Raw genomic sequence first — 18061 nt, forward strand, 5'->3', positions numbered from 1 at the left:
TCTCACTGGGGGCATGGATGCCCCATGCACAGGAGCATCAGAGCCCTCCATTGACATTTGTGTGGAGACCAATGTGTCCCCTTCTTCTGGGCTCTTACAGTGACTTCTTTTTTTTTTTTTAATTTTTTTTTGGGTCCGGTTGTGGGGCCTGAACTCTGGGCCTGGGCGCTGTCCCTCAGCTCTTCAGCTCAAGGCTAGCGCTCTACCACTTGAGCCACAGCACCACTTCCGGCTTTTTTCTTATGTGGTGCTGAGGAATCGAACCCAGGGCCTCAGGCATGCAAGGCAAGCACTCTACCACTGATCCACCTTCCCAGCCTTCTTATAGTGACTTCTATCAGGTCCCTTTTACACTATCATAGGAAGGCGTTCCTGTGATGGAAGACTGAGCAAACTCTCAAAGAAAAGCAGAGGAGGGGATGGTTGTTAACCCCAGGGTCTGGCTCTGCACATGCTTTTCTGAGTTTATCACTGTTTTTTTAAAGTATTTTTTTTTTCACTTAGGCTATTTTGAGTTCAGATTCTCTGCATGAGTCTTAACTAACACAGAGACTTCAAAATGATTCTTCCAAATTTCAGATACCTGAATCTTCTGTTTCACACCTTTTTTTTTTTTTTTGTAACCTAAGACTTCTTACTCTGTATTTTCTTCCTACTCACTGGAATTTTAAATAATGTAATTGATGTTCAGTTGACAGGAATATATTCAGTATTCTTTCACTGAGTGTCGTGTGTGTGTGTATGTGTGTGTGTGTGTGTGCGTGCGTGTGTGAGCACGCACCAGCATTCTGTTAATTGTTGAATTTGCAAAAGTGAGTAGTATGCTTAGCTGGCCACTGGAGGTTCCTAGGCAGAGACAGGGCTGTCAGGAATATCCAGTACAGATGAATATAGGCCAGAGAGAGTCACCTCTGCCTGGGAGCCCAGGGCAGGTGTCACAGAAAGGGTGGAGTCAAAAAAATCTAAGGAAAATTCCTTTCACTTATTCTTTTCATCCCAACTCAGCCTCTTTGCAAGGATGCAGAGGTCTTTTGAATACACACGGGGCGGGTAATAAGGGGCCATATAGTCAGCACAACATTAAGCAGTCCTGAGTTGTCTGTGATTTTTTTCCAGATGCTGCTAGGAAAATGGGTTCTTGTGACCAGTGTAAGTCTAGGGTCTCAGTAAACTTCTCTATGCTAACTCCTCATCAGTAATTCCCAAAGTATGAGGTATGATTGGGGCTCTGCTGTCATTCAAAGCAAAGTTACTGAATGAAAGTTTCCCTGGTCTCTGCAAAAGTAGTCACCCCCCCCCTAAAAAAACTGGTCAATCCCCAAAGCCTAACTATTTCCCCTAAGAGGTGTGGCATTGCTGTTCTCAGGGTATTGAGGGATGGGTAAAGTTCACAATTGGAGAGGGCATTGTGGGCTTGAGAGATAACAGAATATCAAGAAGGAGTGAGAAATGATTTGGGAAAGAAAGGTGAGGGCCAGGGCTGGGAAAGTGGCTCAGTGGTAGAGCGCTTGCCTTGCATGCCTGAGGCCCTGGGTTCGAATCCTCAGCACCACATAAGCAAAAAGAAAAAAGCCGGAAGTGGCGCTATGGCTCAAGTGGTAGAGTGCTAGCCTTGAGCTGAAGAGCTGAGGGAAAGCGCCCAGGCCCAGAGTTCAGGCCCCACGACCGGACCACCCCCCCAAAAAAAAGGTGAGGGCCAGGAAGTGATGCAGGGAATATTTAAAATTAACTTTTTTGGGATGGTACTGGAGTTTGAACTTGGGTTTTTCTGTTTTTGCTGGGGAGGTGCTCTACCACTTGATCCATGCCTTCAGTCAATTTTGCCCTTGTTGCTTTTGAACCAAGGTCTCAGTTTTTGCCCAGCTTAACCTGAAACACTGACTTCTTGCCTACCTGATATAGCTGGAATGGCCTTAGCTGTTTCTATTGAGATGAGCTCTCTGAGTTTTTTGGCCCAGTTGGCCTTAAATCATGATCCTTCAATTTCTACTTTCCAAGAAGTTAGGGTATAGGCATGAGCCTCTGGCACCTGTATAAATTTACTTTTTTTTGAACAGGTTTATAGCTTAAGGAGGTATTTAAACTTTTTTTTTTTTTTTTACTATACACCAAAAAGTGTTGTGTTCCACATTTTCCTCTCATATCTTCCAGAAATTTCTTTCTTTCTTTTTTTTTTGGTCGGTTGTGGGGCTTGAACTCTGGGCCCGGGCACTGTCCCTGTGCTCTTCAGCTCAAGGCAAGCACTCTACCGCTCGAGCCATAGCACCACTTCTGGTTTTCTAGTGGTTATTATTGAAGATAAGAGTCTCACAGACTTTCCTGCCCAGGCTGGCTTTGAACCGCAATCCTCAGATCTCAGCCTCCTGAGTAGCTAGGATTATAGGTGTGAGCCACTGGTGCCCAGCCAGAAATTTCTTTTCTTTTTTGTTTTGTGAGTCCTTGTGCTTGCACTCAGTCTGGGTGCTGTCTTGAGCTTTTGTGCTCGATAATGCTCTTCTATTGCACAGCTTTTTGTGGTTAGTTGGAGATAAGAATCTCATGGACTTTCCAGTCCAGCTTGACTTCCAACTGAGATCCTCAGGTCTCAGCTTCCTGTGTAGGTGTGAGCCACCAGTGCCTGGCTGTCAGAGAAATATATTTTTTAAAAGGAGTATACATTTCATTATTTTGTTAAATGGTTTAAATAGGAAGGTAGCAAAATGAGAGTTAATTTAGAGCTGTAATGGTAGATGACGATCAAGAGAGAGATTAGAGATGGGACTTGAGGCTTTGAGAAGACAGTGGAACTGAGACATAACCCTGAAATGAGAATAATCCACAGAACTTGGATTTGTGGCAGGAAAGGGCTGGGACTGTCTTCCAGGTCCGTCTCATCTGGGACCTGTCAGTAGACTGGGTGCCATATGGCCTGTTAGGAGCAGCAAGGGTAAAGCAGCTAGTAGCCAGTCATGGACGCACTGGCCTGGGGCTCCTGGAATGTCCCAGGAACTTGGTGACAGCAACCTGGAGTGATTGAGGGAGCTTTAGCTTGGAACTGTTTTGGGTTAGTCTTATAAGCATGTGACCCAGGGGAGATGGCACTAACCCGAAGTAAAAAAAAACAAACTTTATACACAGGAAACTAAGGCATGTAAAGTGTTACACACACACACACACACACACACACACACGCACACGCACATGCACACACACAAATGAAAAATGGAGGGCAAAAACAAACTGCTAAAAGTGATAGTAACACCCCAGGCAGACTTGGTGTTAGAGAGATGGTGTTTGAAGTCTTTGGGAAATGTGTTCTTTGTATTTTTATTTTTTTATTGTGAAAATACCGTACAGAGGAGTTACAATTACATGGGCAAGATAACGAGTACTTTCTTATCAAGCATTGTTGCCTTCTCTTTGTTTCCCCTTCACATCCCTTCCCATACTCCCCATCTTCCCCCCACCCAGTCCTCTCTCCCCCACCAAAGTTGTAAAGTTCGTTTTTCAATATAATGACTTGTACATCTCATTGTTGCAATGGGTCCATCTGTATCCCTAGTTAAACGATTTGTTTTTTCCCTTCCCCTCCACAAATTAGACCAACGTCAAATACAGTGAAAGTAGGGGTTATACCATGGGGGAGGGGCATACAAAGCAACATAGAAATCATCTTATAAATATGTTAGAAACAATTGCATGAAAGAAAAAAACATTTGAATACTTATCTTAGGGTTCATTTCCCTAACATCAACTTATCTGACCTTTTCTGGTTGATTCAGACATATACTAGTTATTGCAAATAAGGGAAACCATGGGACCTATGTTTCTTTGGGCCTGGCTTACTTCACTTAGTATAATTTTTTCCAAATCTTTCCAGGGAAATGTGTTCTTAATTGAGCGATAAAGGACAGGAAGTGACATCAGCGAGGATAGCTAAGCCCTCACCTTAGAGGAAACTTTCCTTGATGGATTACTAATGCAGATTAATATGGTGACCTCACTTCTTATCAGAATCGTTGTGCTAACTTACTAGCTAATTATAACTCAGCATGCGAAAGCTCCATGCTTATTATTTTGGCCAAGTATTATCCCTAAAACTGGATTGCAGCTCTAAGCAGAGGGGGTCTCTGAAGATTTTTCTCTTAGTTTTCTTTGGCTCTTACAATGCCCTCTTCGATTCCCTTTTCTCTATACGGAGGGAAGGAAAGTGCTTCTGTGGCCTGTCTCATGGCTTTTTGAAAAATGACTAAGAAAGGCAATTTGAGAATGACCTTCACAGTTTCTCATTAGTAATTAAAAAGCCAGTCGTGTGACAAATAGAACGCTGCTCCTGGAGGAACTGTCCTGAATCCATGTAAAGCCTGGGTTCCTTCAGGCTTTTAATGGAATGTACTCTCTATTTAAAACCCCCTTAATAGCTGTATTAAACAAAGTAAAGGAATCTTAATGAACACAATCTGAAGTGTTAACTATATTGTGAAATTTTGCCATGTTTAGGAGAATATTTCAACCAAGACATAAAATCCAGAATTTTAATCAATGACTTCTATATTTGACTTCTTTCTTTCTTTCTTTCTTTTTTCTGGTCGTGGGGCCTGAACTCTGTGCCTGGGAGCTGTTCCTCAGCACTTCAGCTCAAGGCTAGCGCTCTACCACTGGAGCCTCAGTCCCACTTCCGGCTTTTTCTGCTTATGTGGTGCTGAGGAATCGAACCCAGGGTCTCATGCATGCAAGGCAAGCACTCTACCACTGAGCCACCTTCTCAGACCAATGACTTCTATATTTGAACACACACACACACACACACACACACACACACACACACACACGCACACATACACACACAGTCTATATGTAGGACACGCTTCACCTTGTGCCTGGGACAGAGGTCTGAGGAAGTGAGCCACAGGCCCTCCTGCAGGGAGTACTCCACTGTGTGGACAGAAGCAAATAAAAATAATATTTCCACAAACAGATATTTACTGTGGTGTATGCCACACACACACAAAAAAAAAACAACCAAGATGCTCTTGAAACTTTTAGCTTGGGGGTCCAAACTTGGTCCAAGACTCATCAGAGGTGTTTTTGAAGAAGTGAGATTTCAGTTGAGATGGGAAGACTAGGTTGATATTGGGTAGCTAGAGAGTAGGGGAAGCGTAAGCTAGTGGATCTTTGCTTGCTTGAAGAGCCAAAGACAGGAAGGATGATGGTACTTCAGAGGACAGAATTGTGGCCAAGTGGCCCAGCAGAGACGATAAGAGATGGGGTTGGAGATGCAGCTGAGCTGGCCATGGGAGGGCCATGGAATGAGAAGCCTCTGTCTGTGGGGAAGGTTTCAGGGCTTTTGAGGCAGTGAAGCTGGCGGGACCCTAGGAGAGGCAGAGAGAGGAACCTGGAATAATGCCCCAAATTTTAGCTTGAATACCAGTGCTGCTCAAGCAGACTAAGCAGACTGAACAGAGAATGGGGCTCATTTTGGGGTGTGGTGACCATGAGGTTTCTTATAGGACCCTTGGGGTGATAGTATGCAAAGGTGTGTAATTGAGTAAAGGGTCTGCAGATTAGGGAAAGCTTTGGGTTATACAATATACAAGTCAACAAAGAGAATTCTGTGTGTGTGTGTGTGTGTGTGTGTATGTGTTTGTATATGTATGTGTGTGTGTGTGTGTGTGTGTGAGAGAGAGAGAGAGAGAGAGAGAGAGAGAGGGAGAGAATGCAGTCCTATGTGACAGCCTAAATAGTCTGACAAAAGGTACCAAGAGACCTGGCTAAAATCACCGTGGATAGCTTTGCTTGAAGCTTTTGCCTTGGCTAATTGGGCATAGGTGTTTGGGAGGGACATGAAGGCCTGGCATAGGCGGGGTCTTCCCCAGTATTCCTAAGGCACAAAGATAGTACAACCCAAGAAGTGAAAAGGAATGAAACCCTCATCAGGAAACTTCTGGCAGTACAAGGCACAGGAACCAGGCAGCTAAGGCTCAAAGCTGAGAGCCCAGCAAACTCTAGAGGGACCCAGCCAAGCTCAGTTCCATGCTGTCTGGATTCCAGCTAATCTGGTTTATCCAGATTCCACACCTCCGAAATCCTTCAACAACTGCAAACCTAGTGAACAGGCCCTGAAAGAGTCACCCTAGAAGACTCCTGCCAAGTGTGTTTAGGGAAGAGTTCACATTTAGACTAGTGTTTGGCCATCTGTTTTTCTTTACTTCTCTATTCCTGGCCTGAGGATGACTCTAAGAGCTCTACAATGCCTTCCAATTAAGCCCCACAAAGTAACTACTTCCTTCATTGCTGTGTACTATTCCAGAAGGGCATTAATGCAAACCCTGTCTGCTGAGCCTGAGGCTCTGTAAACAATGCTTTCATGAGTAGGGTCCCGTGTGGCTCATCTGTGAAGCATAAAGACCGATGCTCATAAATGGAACATCCTAAACATGGTTTAGAACTGTCATGCTGTCTATAAAACCATCCAAAACAATCCCCACTAAACAAATGCTGGCAGAATTTTTCCAGGCACCCCTTTTGGGCACTTTGATGTGGAAGTTACTATTAGAGCTTAGAATGTTCTGCTAATTTCTGTTGACAGAAGAGCTCAAAATGGGCCCCAGGATGGCATCTGCTAGTTTTCCCAGTCCCATATGTCTTGGACAAGGAACTCATTTGTTTTATTTACATTGTGGAGCATTCTAGAATCTGTGTCCTAAGATGCTGACAGAGATGATGCTACTGGAGACCAGGTTTTAGATGAGATAAGAATGTTCTCAGCTTCCCCAGAGCTGTGACACTGACTTTTCAAATCACCCAGGAGGGAGAATGACCAACAACCACTTGCCTTCAGGAGCAAGAGTTGGAGGAAAAGACGAGGAGTTGGAGACAGAGGAGCCCCTGGGGTGGGTGGAAGGGTTTGACCAAAGATACAGTTTTTGTTCTGGCTAAGTCTACCAGGGCAGCTGGAAAGTAGAAGATGGAAGGAACTCTCTGGATAGACCAAAAATTTGAGAAGGTCCCTCTTCCACTAGTTGCAAGGCTTTGTCTGTGAGGAGTGTGCTTCTGTCTTAAGCCTTTGGATTTTAGCTGCACTCTAGCAGTGCTGTCACAGACATTAAGAGCAAGTTCTGATTTCAGCCTTTCTCGCTTGATGTTGGTTTTGGTGAAGCCAGGTTCCCCGGAAAGAGGTAACAGAACTCTGTCCTCTTCCCACGCAGGCAGTCTGGCTGAAGTCCAGATAGTAGGGAATTCACGACTAAAGGAATAAAGCAGTTGTGCAGGAAATGTGCTACGTGGACTTCCACATGCCTGATACTATTGCTCAACTCTTTTCCATTTCCCCCTCTCCCCCTTCTTCTTGGTGGCCTTGACAAGCTGTTGGATTTAAGAAATGGCCTTGCTTTTCAGCTAGATGGAAAGGAAATAGTGTTTGATTTTTCTAAAAAACAAAACCCATACCCTTGCTATCCAAGGAAGATTTCAGTGTTCTATGGAGCCAAGTCACATTCCGGAGCCTCCAAGTACTAGAATTCTATTTCCTTTTTTCTTTTTTTAAACTCAGGCTTGGGAGAGAAGTGGGCATGCACAAGAGGGTTGGATTTCTGTGTCTGGCCAGCTGTCTGCAGGATGATGAGGGAGGGGAGGACAGTATTGAAGAGCCGGCTGGCCCAGGAGTTTGGAGCCCAGCTGAGCCTGTGTAGATTTGCTGTATGAGCTGGTGTATTTATAGGTGTGGCTTTCTGAACAGTTGGCTCCTTTGGAATAGTGAACCCTCTCTGTCTATGAGCTTCACTGTCTAACACCAGACAGACAAGGCTAGCTAGAAAGCCACTTGGTCCCAGGAGCAGGGAGAAAATTGTCTTATTTACAGCTGTTTCAGACAAGCATTCTCCCATTCTCCCCGCTCACTGTCCCCAGCCTCAAACCACATTTCCAGAGACTGCCTTTGTTTGCATTTGAGCTCATTACTTTGGTGTGTGTATCTGGGAGATGTCTGTCACCATATAGAAGCATCCTTGTCCAAGCCAGAGGGGCTATGACTGTAAGACAATTGTCCCCAACAGAAAACCTCCTAGAATAATCCCTTAGAAATTTTAAGCAGAGCCCAGCTCTTTCCTAATGACTGGGCTGTTCCAGTTTATATGCATATATATTCACACACACACACACACACACACACACACACACACACACACACACACACACACATTTGTATTGATATTGACATTTGCTTATTCAGAAGACGGAAAGGCCAGCCAACAATCAGTGGACAAATGGTGCAAATCTAGGTTTCACCCTAGACATCCGGGATATGAAACCCTGAGCGGAAAGGGAGGAAGCATGTAGAGCCCTTCCATTCCCAGCAGCCTGGAGATTTAGTTCATACAAGTGTTGGAAGATGTGCTCTGTAGAAGTTTCTAGATCCACCCATTCTGTTTTGTCTGCACTCTGCATACCAATGAAAATCAAAACCAGAGGATCAGATGGTCATTCCTGTCCTGGCTCATTTCACGGCTGTCTGTGGCATTTTATTGCAGTCTACTTTCCCACAAGCTAGCCACACGGGATCCAGTCTCATGAGAATGAGTTGCTTACTCCCCCTGCCCCCACCCCCACCCCACCCCCACCCCCACCCCCGGTGTCGCTGGCCTCTCTGTTGTGCTCAGATGGAGTCTCTCGCTCAGCCTCCTCTCAAGGGAACCAAGGTCTGAGCACCAGGGTCACCACAGTGGTCTGGGTGTTGGCAGCAGCTCATCAGTTACTCAGGGGGACATGGAAGGCAAGGTTGCAGGTCCCATTTGTGTGTGTGTGTGCGTGCACGTGTGTGCATGTGTGCACGTGCACATGCGCGTGCACAGTTGTTGTATGTTTGAAGCTTTGTGCCCCACTGGGAGGCGTCTTGCTGTTAACTTGAAGCAGAGTACACGTTTTGGTTTCCCCGAGCCAGCTTGTTAGAATATTAAGCCTATTTATAAACCTCATTACTGCATACACATATGGCTCTTGCTCCCGTACTCACTTTAGAGCAATGAGTAATTGAGCATCAGCATTCAGTCGGCTGCCACCCATCCGGGCTATTAGAAGCCATCCCTGGTCATCGGCCTGACTTCAGAATCTCCTCATCTCCTCTTTCTATCCTTGCTGGTGTTTCCTGGGGTCCTTGTTGGTCCCCAGTGTGCTCCTGGGCAGGGGCGTCCTTGCTGTGTGAGTCGAGATCCCTAGTATGGGCTTAGCTGTGGACTTTCTCCCTTCCATGGTCACAGAAGATGTGAAATGAAGTTCAGGGTCAAGAAGCCTCTGCTGGACAGCACAGTCACAAAGAACTTTGGGAGCCTTTTAAAATATTGGGGCTCTATCCCTTGATGATGATCCTGTCTCAGGTGAATGTACATGGATGGATGCCTCCGAGGGGAGTCTTAGAGCTCACTTCTGTCTGTATACCTGTACCAATGAGCAGACACACACACACACACACACACACACACACACACACATGCGCGCACCATAAGATACTGCTTGGGCAAGCCAAAGCTCCATTGAAACACTCTGGACTTTAACAGGTATTGATTTCCAGTGCAGGCCAGCAGTCTTTTAATTTGTAGAAGAGGTAGAGAAATGTGGGCCCATCAATAATTGTAGTTTTAGCACATAGTGTCTGAGGAGGCTTCCAGGTGCTTGTGTGGGCAAGATGCAGGCTAGTTCTGTGTGAAGGGAACTATTGATAACAAGATGTTTTGTTACAAGCAATTTTAGATTTGTACAAGGATCACTAAGGTGTCTGTTCACAAGTCCACAAGTACCCAGTTGTACTATTCGGAGCAATGGCCCAACTTTGACTTTAGAGGAAGTGTGGAACTCTGCTGGGTTAGCCATAGAGTAGGGGTGGGTGCACAGGCCGCAGGGGTGCCACAAAGGGCTGTGATTCATCTTTACCTGGCAGAATTAGCACCTTCTTCCTTTGTGGTCCAAGGGATCCAAGCTTAGGAATACTAAGGGAGTTTTAGTTTTTCCATACCAGGAGTATTTTGGTTTCCAACTAAATTTTTTTTTGACATTTTTAACTGCTGAAAGAAAGGATTACTTTCCAAGTGAAATGTGAAAATCTATTGAATTATGGGACCATTGTTATCAATGCAGGACCACTATGACAGGCAGCGGTTGGTTCTTTCTCAAGCACCTCCTGGACACCCTGCTTTATGCTGTGGGCTGTGCGGTTATCAGTGACCACTGGGAAAGGGGCCCTATCACCAAAAGTTTGCCAAGGAGAAGAACTGGTAGATGGGGAAGAAACGCAAGTTGTAAGGGTCACAAAGCTTTTTGGACACATTTTATTGGATAAAGGATTTGAGTTCAGGTAGGCCATTTCAAGCACTGTGCTTGAGGCCTTCTCCTAAAAATGCAAACTCAGGCACATAAATGAAGCCCTGGTTGATGTGCATTCACCTGTGTGCATGTGTAGATCTCTAGGTATACATGTGTGTGTACAAAATGTCAGCTGGTCCTGGGAGCACAGTTTGGGGAGCACTGTCCCTGTCTTTGCTCAGCCTGGCCCCAAGGTGATGAGCAAGCTGACTCCTGCTGGAGTTCCAAAGCCAGTGCTGCTCATCTCCAAGCTGCTGCCAGCTCAGCTGGGTCTCAGAGCAGATGGCTCTTGCTCCTTCTTTCCCAGCTTCTTCATTATTAGTTCAGTCTAGTTACAGGATTCCTAAGATTTGTACTTCCTGTTCCAAGTTTCAGAGAAGTGTAAACTTAAAGTAAGTTTGAAAAAGGAAGAGAAAACCTTCCCCAGGTCTTTCAGGTAGTGAGTCAGGGAAGAATTGTGATAGAGTCCTTACAAATACAAAAGACCGAAAATAAACTGGGATTCTTTGCCAGCTCATTTCCTCCTTTGGAATGAAAAGGAGTTCAGTGGGTTTCCCCTTGGCCAGGTTTGTTTTTTATCTAGTATCTACGTTTCCTCCTGGAATCCTCTGATATCTTTGTGTAATTTCCCCAATTTTCTTGGAAGGTTTCAGAAGTGCTTTTCATATCAGCTGATTCAAGGTTCTGTGTCCTTAGAACTCGTTTCTTAAGTTAGCTCCTTAGCTACGTCACTAGCTACTCAGCCTTCATAAGCCTCATGTCTATCAAGGTGGGAGCAGGTGGACCTCACAGGATTTGTCGCAGGATTGACCAGGCCTACAGAAGAAGGGGCTCCCGCCCTACCTTGTTGGATTCTCCTTTGGATAGGATTCTCCTTTGGATAGGAAATCATTGGGTTTCTCCTTTGGATAGGAAATCATAGCTGAGGCAGACAGTCTTCCTTCTTTTAGTAAAGTTGTCACTAAATGGAAGGAAAATGGGTAATGAGAAAGCATTCATTGACCAACACGTTGGGCAGCTGCCATTTGCTGAACACAACATGGCAGACACAGAGAAACACCAGCAGGGCCACACCAACCTTCTCACATCACTGCCACAGAAAGAGCACTCCACGTCACAATGCGGCTGCATAGGGGGGAGCACTAGTCCCAGGAACAGAGGGGCCTCATCTTGTGGGGCTGGGGAGGCCCTGCAGGTTTGGGAAGGAAAGAAGCAAGGGCTCAGCTGAGAAGCCAGAAGTAGGTAGGGTTCAGGGGACAATGACAAGTCAACAGGACCCCCGGAGAGTTGGCTCTTTGTTCCCATGGAATTGTTGTTGTTGTTTTTCCTGTGGTGCTTTAAGTGCAGCCCTCCAAATTCCACTGTTCAGTTTGGGTCTAGTTTGATTTGGGGGCTGAGTCTAAATGGGGAAAAACGAGAGTGAAACATCATACTGTGTGTACAGCTGAGAACACTTACCTCTAGGTGAGGAGTGAGGGACAGGAGCGTGTGTGGGGCTGAGTACCTCTTTTCCTGGTCTACCGAATGCTTAACCCATATTTTGACCCACATGGATGGCAAATAGATATTTGGCCAAAAGATATTTGTGGTTTGACAATCTTGTAACGATTGTATACAAGCCTTTGGGAGAAATTCAGAGATTCGTACGACAGGATCTCTAACCTCAAAACTCAAAACTAGGGATTTAAGGGGCCCAATGTTTTTAGAATATGCAGCATCTGGTGAATTAAATACATGACCTCTATCCAAGACCATCCTGTTTCTTCTAGATGTGAAGCTTGGCCTAACACAGATGTTGCCTGGAAGGGTAAAGTGGGGCTTTGAATACCTTGTAGTATGGTAAGCAAAATCAGTGTTATGAGGATTAATGATATAAAAGGGCACATTATAGTTCAGTGCTGAGAATGAAGCTATTCTTATATTTGTCCCTGTTTGATTCCTCCAGTACTCCAGAATAATACCTCTGTATGACCCTTGGAAAATGCACAGGAAAGTGCACCAGTAGCATTCGGCCTTCTAACCTCTGAAGACGCCCTCACCCTCTGCTGATAGAACCAGTTAGGCTTCGAAGGAGAGGCCAAGGGTATCCATCTTTTGTTTTTGCCTTGAGTGCTTGCACAGTCTTAGTGGGTTACTTTCTAGTCTTGCCAGAGGCTTCTTAGACCAGTTTAATAGATTATATTGCTAGCGAAGCCAAGGGTATTGAGGTCATACCATAGCTCCCCATGTTCTAGGCCTGCAAATGAAACCTGGACAGGTTTAAGTATGAGAGAGCAAGTGGTCAGTGCCTGCCTAGCTCAGTGCCTGCCTAGCTCAGCTGCCTAGCTTAGCTTTTTTTTTTTTTTTGGGTCGGTTGTGGGGCTTGAACTCTGGGCTTGGGCGCTGTCCCTGCACTCTTCAGCTCAAGGTGAGCACTCTACCGCTTGAGCCACAGCGCCACTTCCGGTTTTCTAGTGGTTTATTGGAGATAAGAGTCTCACGGACTTTCCTGTCCAGGCTGGCTTTGAACTGCGATCCTCAGATCTCAGCCTCCTGAGTAGCTAGGATTACAGGCATGAGCCACCGGTGCCCGGCACTATCTTAGCTTTTGAGAGGAGGATGTAGCATTGTTTTAGGAGCTGGCACACAGTGAAGAACCTCCCAAAGGACCTACCTTGGGAGTTTTCTCATAACAAGGTCCTGATGATCCTCACATTGTAGATGAAGTAGGGGCTCAGAGGTGTTGAATGCCTGGTCCACCATTGTTCCTGAGCCATTGTTGGGCCATGGGTAGTTTTAGATACCGTGGCCTAAGCAATCCTTTAGTGTACTTAACAAGAATCCACAAATCTGAATATTCCTATGTATAGCTACATCTCCACACATAACTATGTATTCACTTTATTTGGTTATTTATTTTGGTCAGTTGTGGGGCTTGAACTCTGGGCTTGGGCACTGTCCCTGTGCTTTTCAGTTCAAGGCGAGCACTCTACCGCTTGAGCCACAGCGCCACTTCCGGTTTTCTAGTGTTTTATTGGAGATAAGAGTTTCACGGACTTTTCCTGTCTAGGCTGGCTTTGGACCGTGATCCTCAGATCTCAGCCTCCTGAGTATCTAGGATTACAGGGGTGAGCCACCAGCGCCTGGCATTGTATTCACTTTAAAATTTGGCAGATCTGTAAAATCAAAGGGATGCTCCATTAATCAATAGCCTGGGATGATGGCTGCTACTCTGGTGTTTCTTTTCAGAGAAGCAGATATCTGTAACTATCTGGGGAGCAGTGCACTGAAGGGTCTATGTGGTGTGCTGTGTTTGTCACGCCATCTCCATCCAACATGGAACATGTTTTCATTTTAACACAGAGGTGACTGGTCAGTGATTTTTAAAATTTGAGACTTTCTTCCCTCCTTCCCTCTGTCCCTCCTTCTTTCTTTCTTTCTTTCTTTCTTCCCCTCTCCTAACATATATGATATAGCAGCCAGTTAGTGAGTCAGTAGTTTGAGTGGATGCAGCCCAATGACTGTAGAAAGCAGATGTGGGTCCCTGTTTGCTTCTAGGCCTCCCCATTGTCCCCTTCCCCATTGCTCCCTTCTTTGAAAATCTCATGCCTACCTCATGTTTGAGCTGCATGATGACATGTTTATATTTTAAAAAGTACTTTTGGGGACTGGGGAGAAGCAAGTACCATGCAAACTTGAGGCCTGAGCTCAATTGCTAACACCCTCCTCCCACATAAAAAGAAAAGGCAGACCCTTAAATGGACCTGATTGCCCGGCAGTGGGGGTAATGGTCACAATATAAGAACCCAAGGAATAATTACCAATAATTTAATATGTGCTAGACATAAGAAATACTTTATAAGCCTCTGCCTATTTACTATAATCCTGTACCTTTGCAGAAAGAAGGACTGAGGTTTGAACCTGGATCTTTCTGCTTTTAAAGCCTGACCTCAGACAAGAGGCCACAGTATCCCTAAGGGGTAGGAAGGAGACAGCAGAGCCACTGAGTTCTTAGAGTGCTGCTTTTCACTGGCAAGGGTGTGTGTGTGTGTGTGTGTGTGTGTGTGTGTGTGTGTGTGTGTGTGTGTGTGTGTGTACATCCAACCATAATACACATGATCCAACAATCTTCAGCTTTTAGCTGTACTTTGAATTTGGTAAGTTTCCCAGAGTGACCTCTAGGAAAGGAACCCCCAGGAGAGAGACCTCCCAGGAGACTGACCCCCAAAGTGCTAACCTCTGTACTTGACCTACTAAAGTATTACATTCTCTGTCCCCTGTCAAAGGCTTTTCTGATAACACTTTTCTGCTTCTTTTCCTACAGGAGGAAATATAAGAAAACATCCCAGAGGTAAGAGCATCTTTCTGGCAGAGGGAACTTTCTGGAAGCTGCTCAGCTGACATATTGGTGGCTCATGGTTAGCTAGAATCATTAATAAACAGTCTCTCTAATCCTTCTCAGTGAGTTGCCTGCTTTCTCTCCAGACCTTACTGCTGCTGGAATTAAAAATTGATTGAGACCTGCAGCGTAGTCCACCAGAGCTGGCCAGTAATTTTAGCCAAACCCTTCACTAGCCAGTGCCAGGCTGGCTGGGTTGAGGGTTAACAAATGAGGAACACAGAGATCTTTAAAAACTCATTTAAGGTTTGACTTCTCTTTTGCCTCAGATTCTCCTTTGGCCAATTCACTGAGAAAATTCTGTTTCTTTCAGTGCATAGGCAGAGATTCTAAGCCAACAATTGACTTTTGACATGTGTGGGAAGGGTAATTCAGCACAGAATCTGCCAAGCCTTCCATGTTCCCTGGGTGTGGAGATGTGGAGGCACCAGGGGAGCTGCTGGCCGGGTTCTTGGCTGTTTTGACATGAGGAGTCTTGAAGAGACTGCGTGGACTCTTCCTGACCTGTGCCCTTGCAAGGCCAACACGAGTAGTTGGTTGTGGTGGAGGCCTGTTTCTCAGGGCACATGTGATTTTGGCTCCCCACCAGAGGGCCTTGGGCAGATACTGCTTGCTGGTTTGGCATGTGCATTATACATTTGTGAAGGTGGAGAGACTATGTACAATCTCTAAACCTGGAATAATGAAGTGAGCCCTGGAAATGTCATGTGCACTTATTCATTGGTTCGTTTTAGAAATTGTATATTTAAGGTGTGTAACATACTTTAATATACATACTAAAATAATTATTGTAGCCAAGCAAATATCTAACTTCCCTCCTCCCCCTTCAATGACATATTTCATTTCATCAGTTCATCTTGTATGCAGTGAGGATTGTCATAAACTGAATTGCACAATTATGGCACATAACTCCAACATCAACTCTTGACTCTTCAAATGAGACCCCTCTTAAGCCTTAGCTATAGCTTTTCCAAGAGAGTCGTGGTTTTAAAGGTTTAGATGACCATGGCCCCTAGGAAGAGGTTTGGTGAACTTGTGGTCAATTAATTTATCTGTAGTTTATCTGAGATGTGTGTGTGTGTTTGTGTGTGTTTGTGTTTGTGTGTGAGAGGGAGCTTTTCTGAGTGATGTAAGGAAAAGTATCAATTTCAAAGTCACCCAGGAAACCCCTAAGACCTGTCATGGTAATGTATTATTATTAATTGTTACTATTAATTATTAACATACTGAGCAACATACATTGCAAAGAAGGAAGTTTGCATCAGCTTTCTGTCTGACAAGCATTTGAAGCCCACAGTTCAGATTGAAGGTCTAGTATCTAATTTTCCTTGTTTTTCCTTTTAGTATTGCAGAGTTAAATATATTACATTCAGATAAAAATGTCAGTACAATTAAAATCTGTCAACAGGTTTCAACAATGGCATTTTTAGCTGATCATTTTAATTCTGTATTTTCTAATGAGGATCATCACTGGGTAGAGACTTTTGTGTCCCAGGGCTTCCAAACAGAACAGCAGTCCTAGGGGTTGTATTGTAATTTGGACTGCATGAACCATCGAGGGCCAAATGAACTTGTTGTACTTTCTAAATATAATCAGTGTCTACAGGTGACTAAACCGTTCAGTTGTGTTCCAGTTCGCTGGAGGGACTCAAGGTAGTAATTGTTCATGTAGCCCTCAGCAGGATGTAAATTAACCACTCAGATTACATGCTGCCATCATCTTTAGTAGTAAAAAGTAATTTATCTCTGGGCACTGGTGGCTCACGCCTATAATCCTAGCTACTCAGGAGGCTGAGACCTGAGGATCACAGTTCAAAGCCAGCCTGGGCAGGAAAGTTTCTATGAAACTCTTATCTCCAACTAACTACTCAACAAAACAAAACAAAACATGGAAGTGGAACTGTGGCTCTGGAACTATAGAGCACTAGCCTTGAGCAAAAGAACTCAGGGACAGTGCCTAGGCCCTGAGTTCAAGCCCCATGACCAACAAAAATAAAATAATAAAATAAAATAAATGCTAGTTATTCTGAGAAGCTTTAGGTTGTGTCCGGTTGATTTGCTGCCACATGGAAGGGTTGATGGTCTAGTATTCACAAACCATCTTCTTTTGTTTATAGTTTATATTTAATTTTGCTAATGTGTTTGTTTACCTTTCAATACTCCACTAAAGAGAAAAAACCCACCAGTTTTCAAAGTAATTTTTACTTTCCTGCAGCTCTTGTTAGGCAGTCATCTTTCTGTATGTAAGACAGCAAGTATCAGCAAATCTTAGCCCAGGGGAGAATTGTGATGATCCAGATGCCTCTGAGCCTCTCTTCTGGTGTGCTGGGCAGTGTGCATCTCCTCCAAGAGCAGCATTTCAATGGAAGGAGTAGACTTAAAGTTGGCCTGGTTAGGAGATGTCTGCTTTTGCTGTGTGAAGCAGTCTTGTCCATGATGGTCAGTCATTCTAAAGGATTTGCCAAAGTGGGTGCATGGCGACTTGACAGGAGAAGATTACAGAGAAAACTGGCTCTCCTGGGAAATCCTCATCACTGTGTCTTTAGCTCAACTTCAGGGCTGCCCTGGAGAAGTTTGTGTCTTTGAGAAAGCATGCCAGACCATGCATACATGCTGATCATAAATATCTAGCTGTAATTGAATGATGTCTCAGTTCTTCTGACCCCATGTTGAAGGGGGGTGATTGACAGGTCAGGGCCAATCTGTGCCAAGACCCTTTTTGGCCCAATTTAAGCAACAGAGAGATCAATGGAAATAGGTCCCAAGTGGGGCTTACCTAGAATAAATTAAGATTAAAAAGCTAAGTTAGACACATGAATACTTGTAGGAAACATCCCTCTGTGCATACATTTTTTAAAATGCATGTTTGTTTTTTCTGATTCTGTCTACCTTTTTTTTCAAAGAGGCTATTGGCTTAAAAATATTATGGACCCAACAAAAGAAACGGTTCAAGAGGCAAACGTGTGTAGGCATCCGAGATTGTACAGGTAGAGGACTCTGTGTATTGGAAAACAGAGCAAGGAGTTGTTTTTCTCCTCAGTGTCCAATGCCTACTTTCACTTGGATTTTGATATGGCTCAGTAGTCATGTTTGATGAGCTTTGCAATCAATTTAATCCAGCAAATGATTCGCTTGGTCAGGTCTGCCTATGTCCAGCCTCCATGAATCAGCCTGCTTAACTGAGTCATCAACCGAGCCACTAGCTTAAAGTGGAAAAAAGTCAGTGGGCCGGGAAGATCTGCCTCTGGTAGTTCATGTCCCAACTCTGCCCATCGTTTTTCTCTTGTCAGGGCCTTTGATGTCTGAAAGTGTTTTGTATCTTGCCTTAACCTAGATGTGGAAGCACTCACT

The 18061-nt window shown here is 44.7% G+C and overlaps 1 protein-coding gene across 8 annotated transcripts in view; it reads left to right on the forward strand.

Moving 5' to 3' along the window:
• Pde1c (phosphodiesterase 1C) overlaps window positions 1-18061 on the forward strand; it is a 253566-nt gene that overhangs the window by 99386 nt on the left and 136119 nt on the right. For 6 of the 8 annotated variants that reach the window (XR_006149805.1, XM_042695103.1, XM_042695106.1 and 3 more), the window contains one exon: window positions 14636-14662. The exons of the other annotated variants lie outside the window; for them this stretch is intronic. Coding sequence is in view for 5 of the 6 variants with exons in the window: in XM_042695103.1 (XP_042551037.1) it covers window positions 14636-14662 (27 nt within the window). In the remaining variant the exon portion in view is untranslated. The remainder of the gene's footprint in view (window positions 1-14635; window positions 14663-18061) is intronic. 8 annotated transcript variants of the gene reach the window in all.

Source organism: Dipodomys spectabilis, unplaced genomic scaffold (assembly GCF_019054845.1).
Source record: "Dipodomys spectabilis isolate Male_0828 unplaced genomic scaffold, ASM1905484v1 ptg000178l, whole genome shotgun sequence".
In the NCBI taxonomy this organism is placed as follows: domain Eukaryota; kingdom Metazoa; phylum Chordata; class Mammalia; order Rodentia; family Heteromyidae; genus Dipodomys; species Dipodomys spectabilis.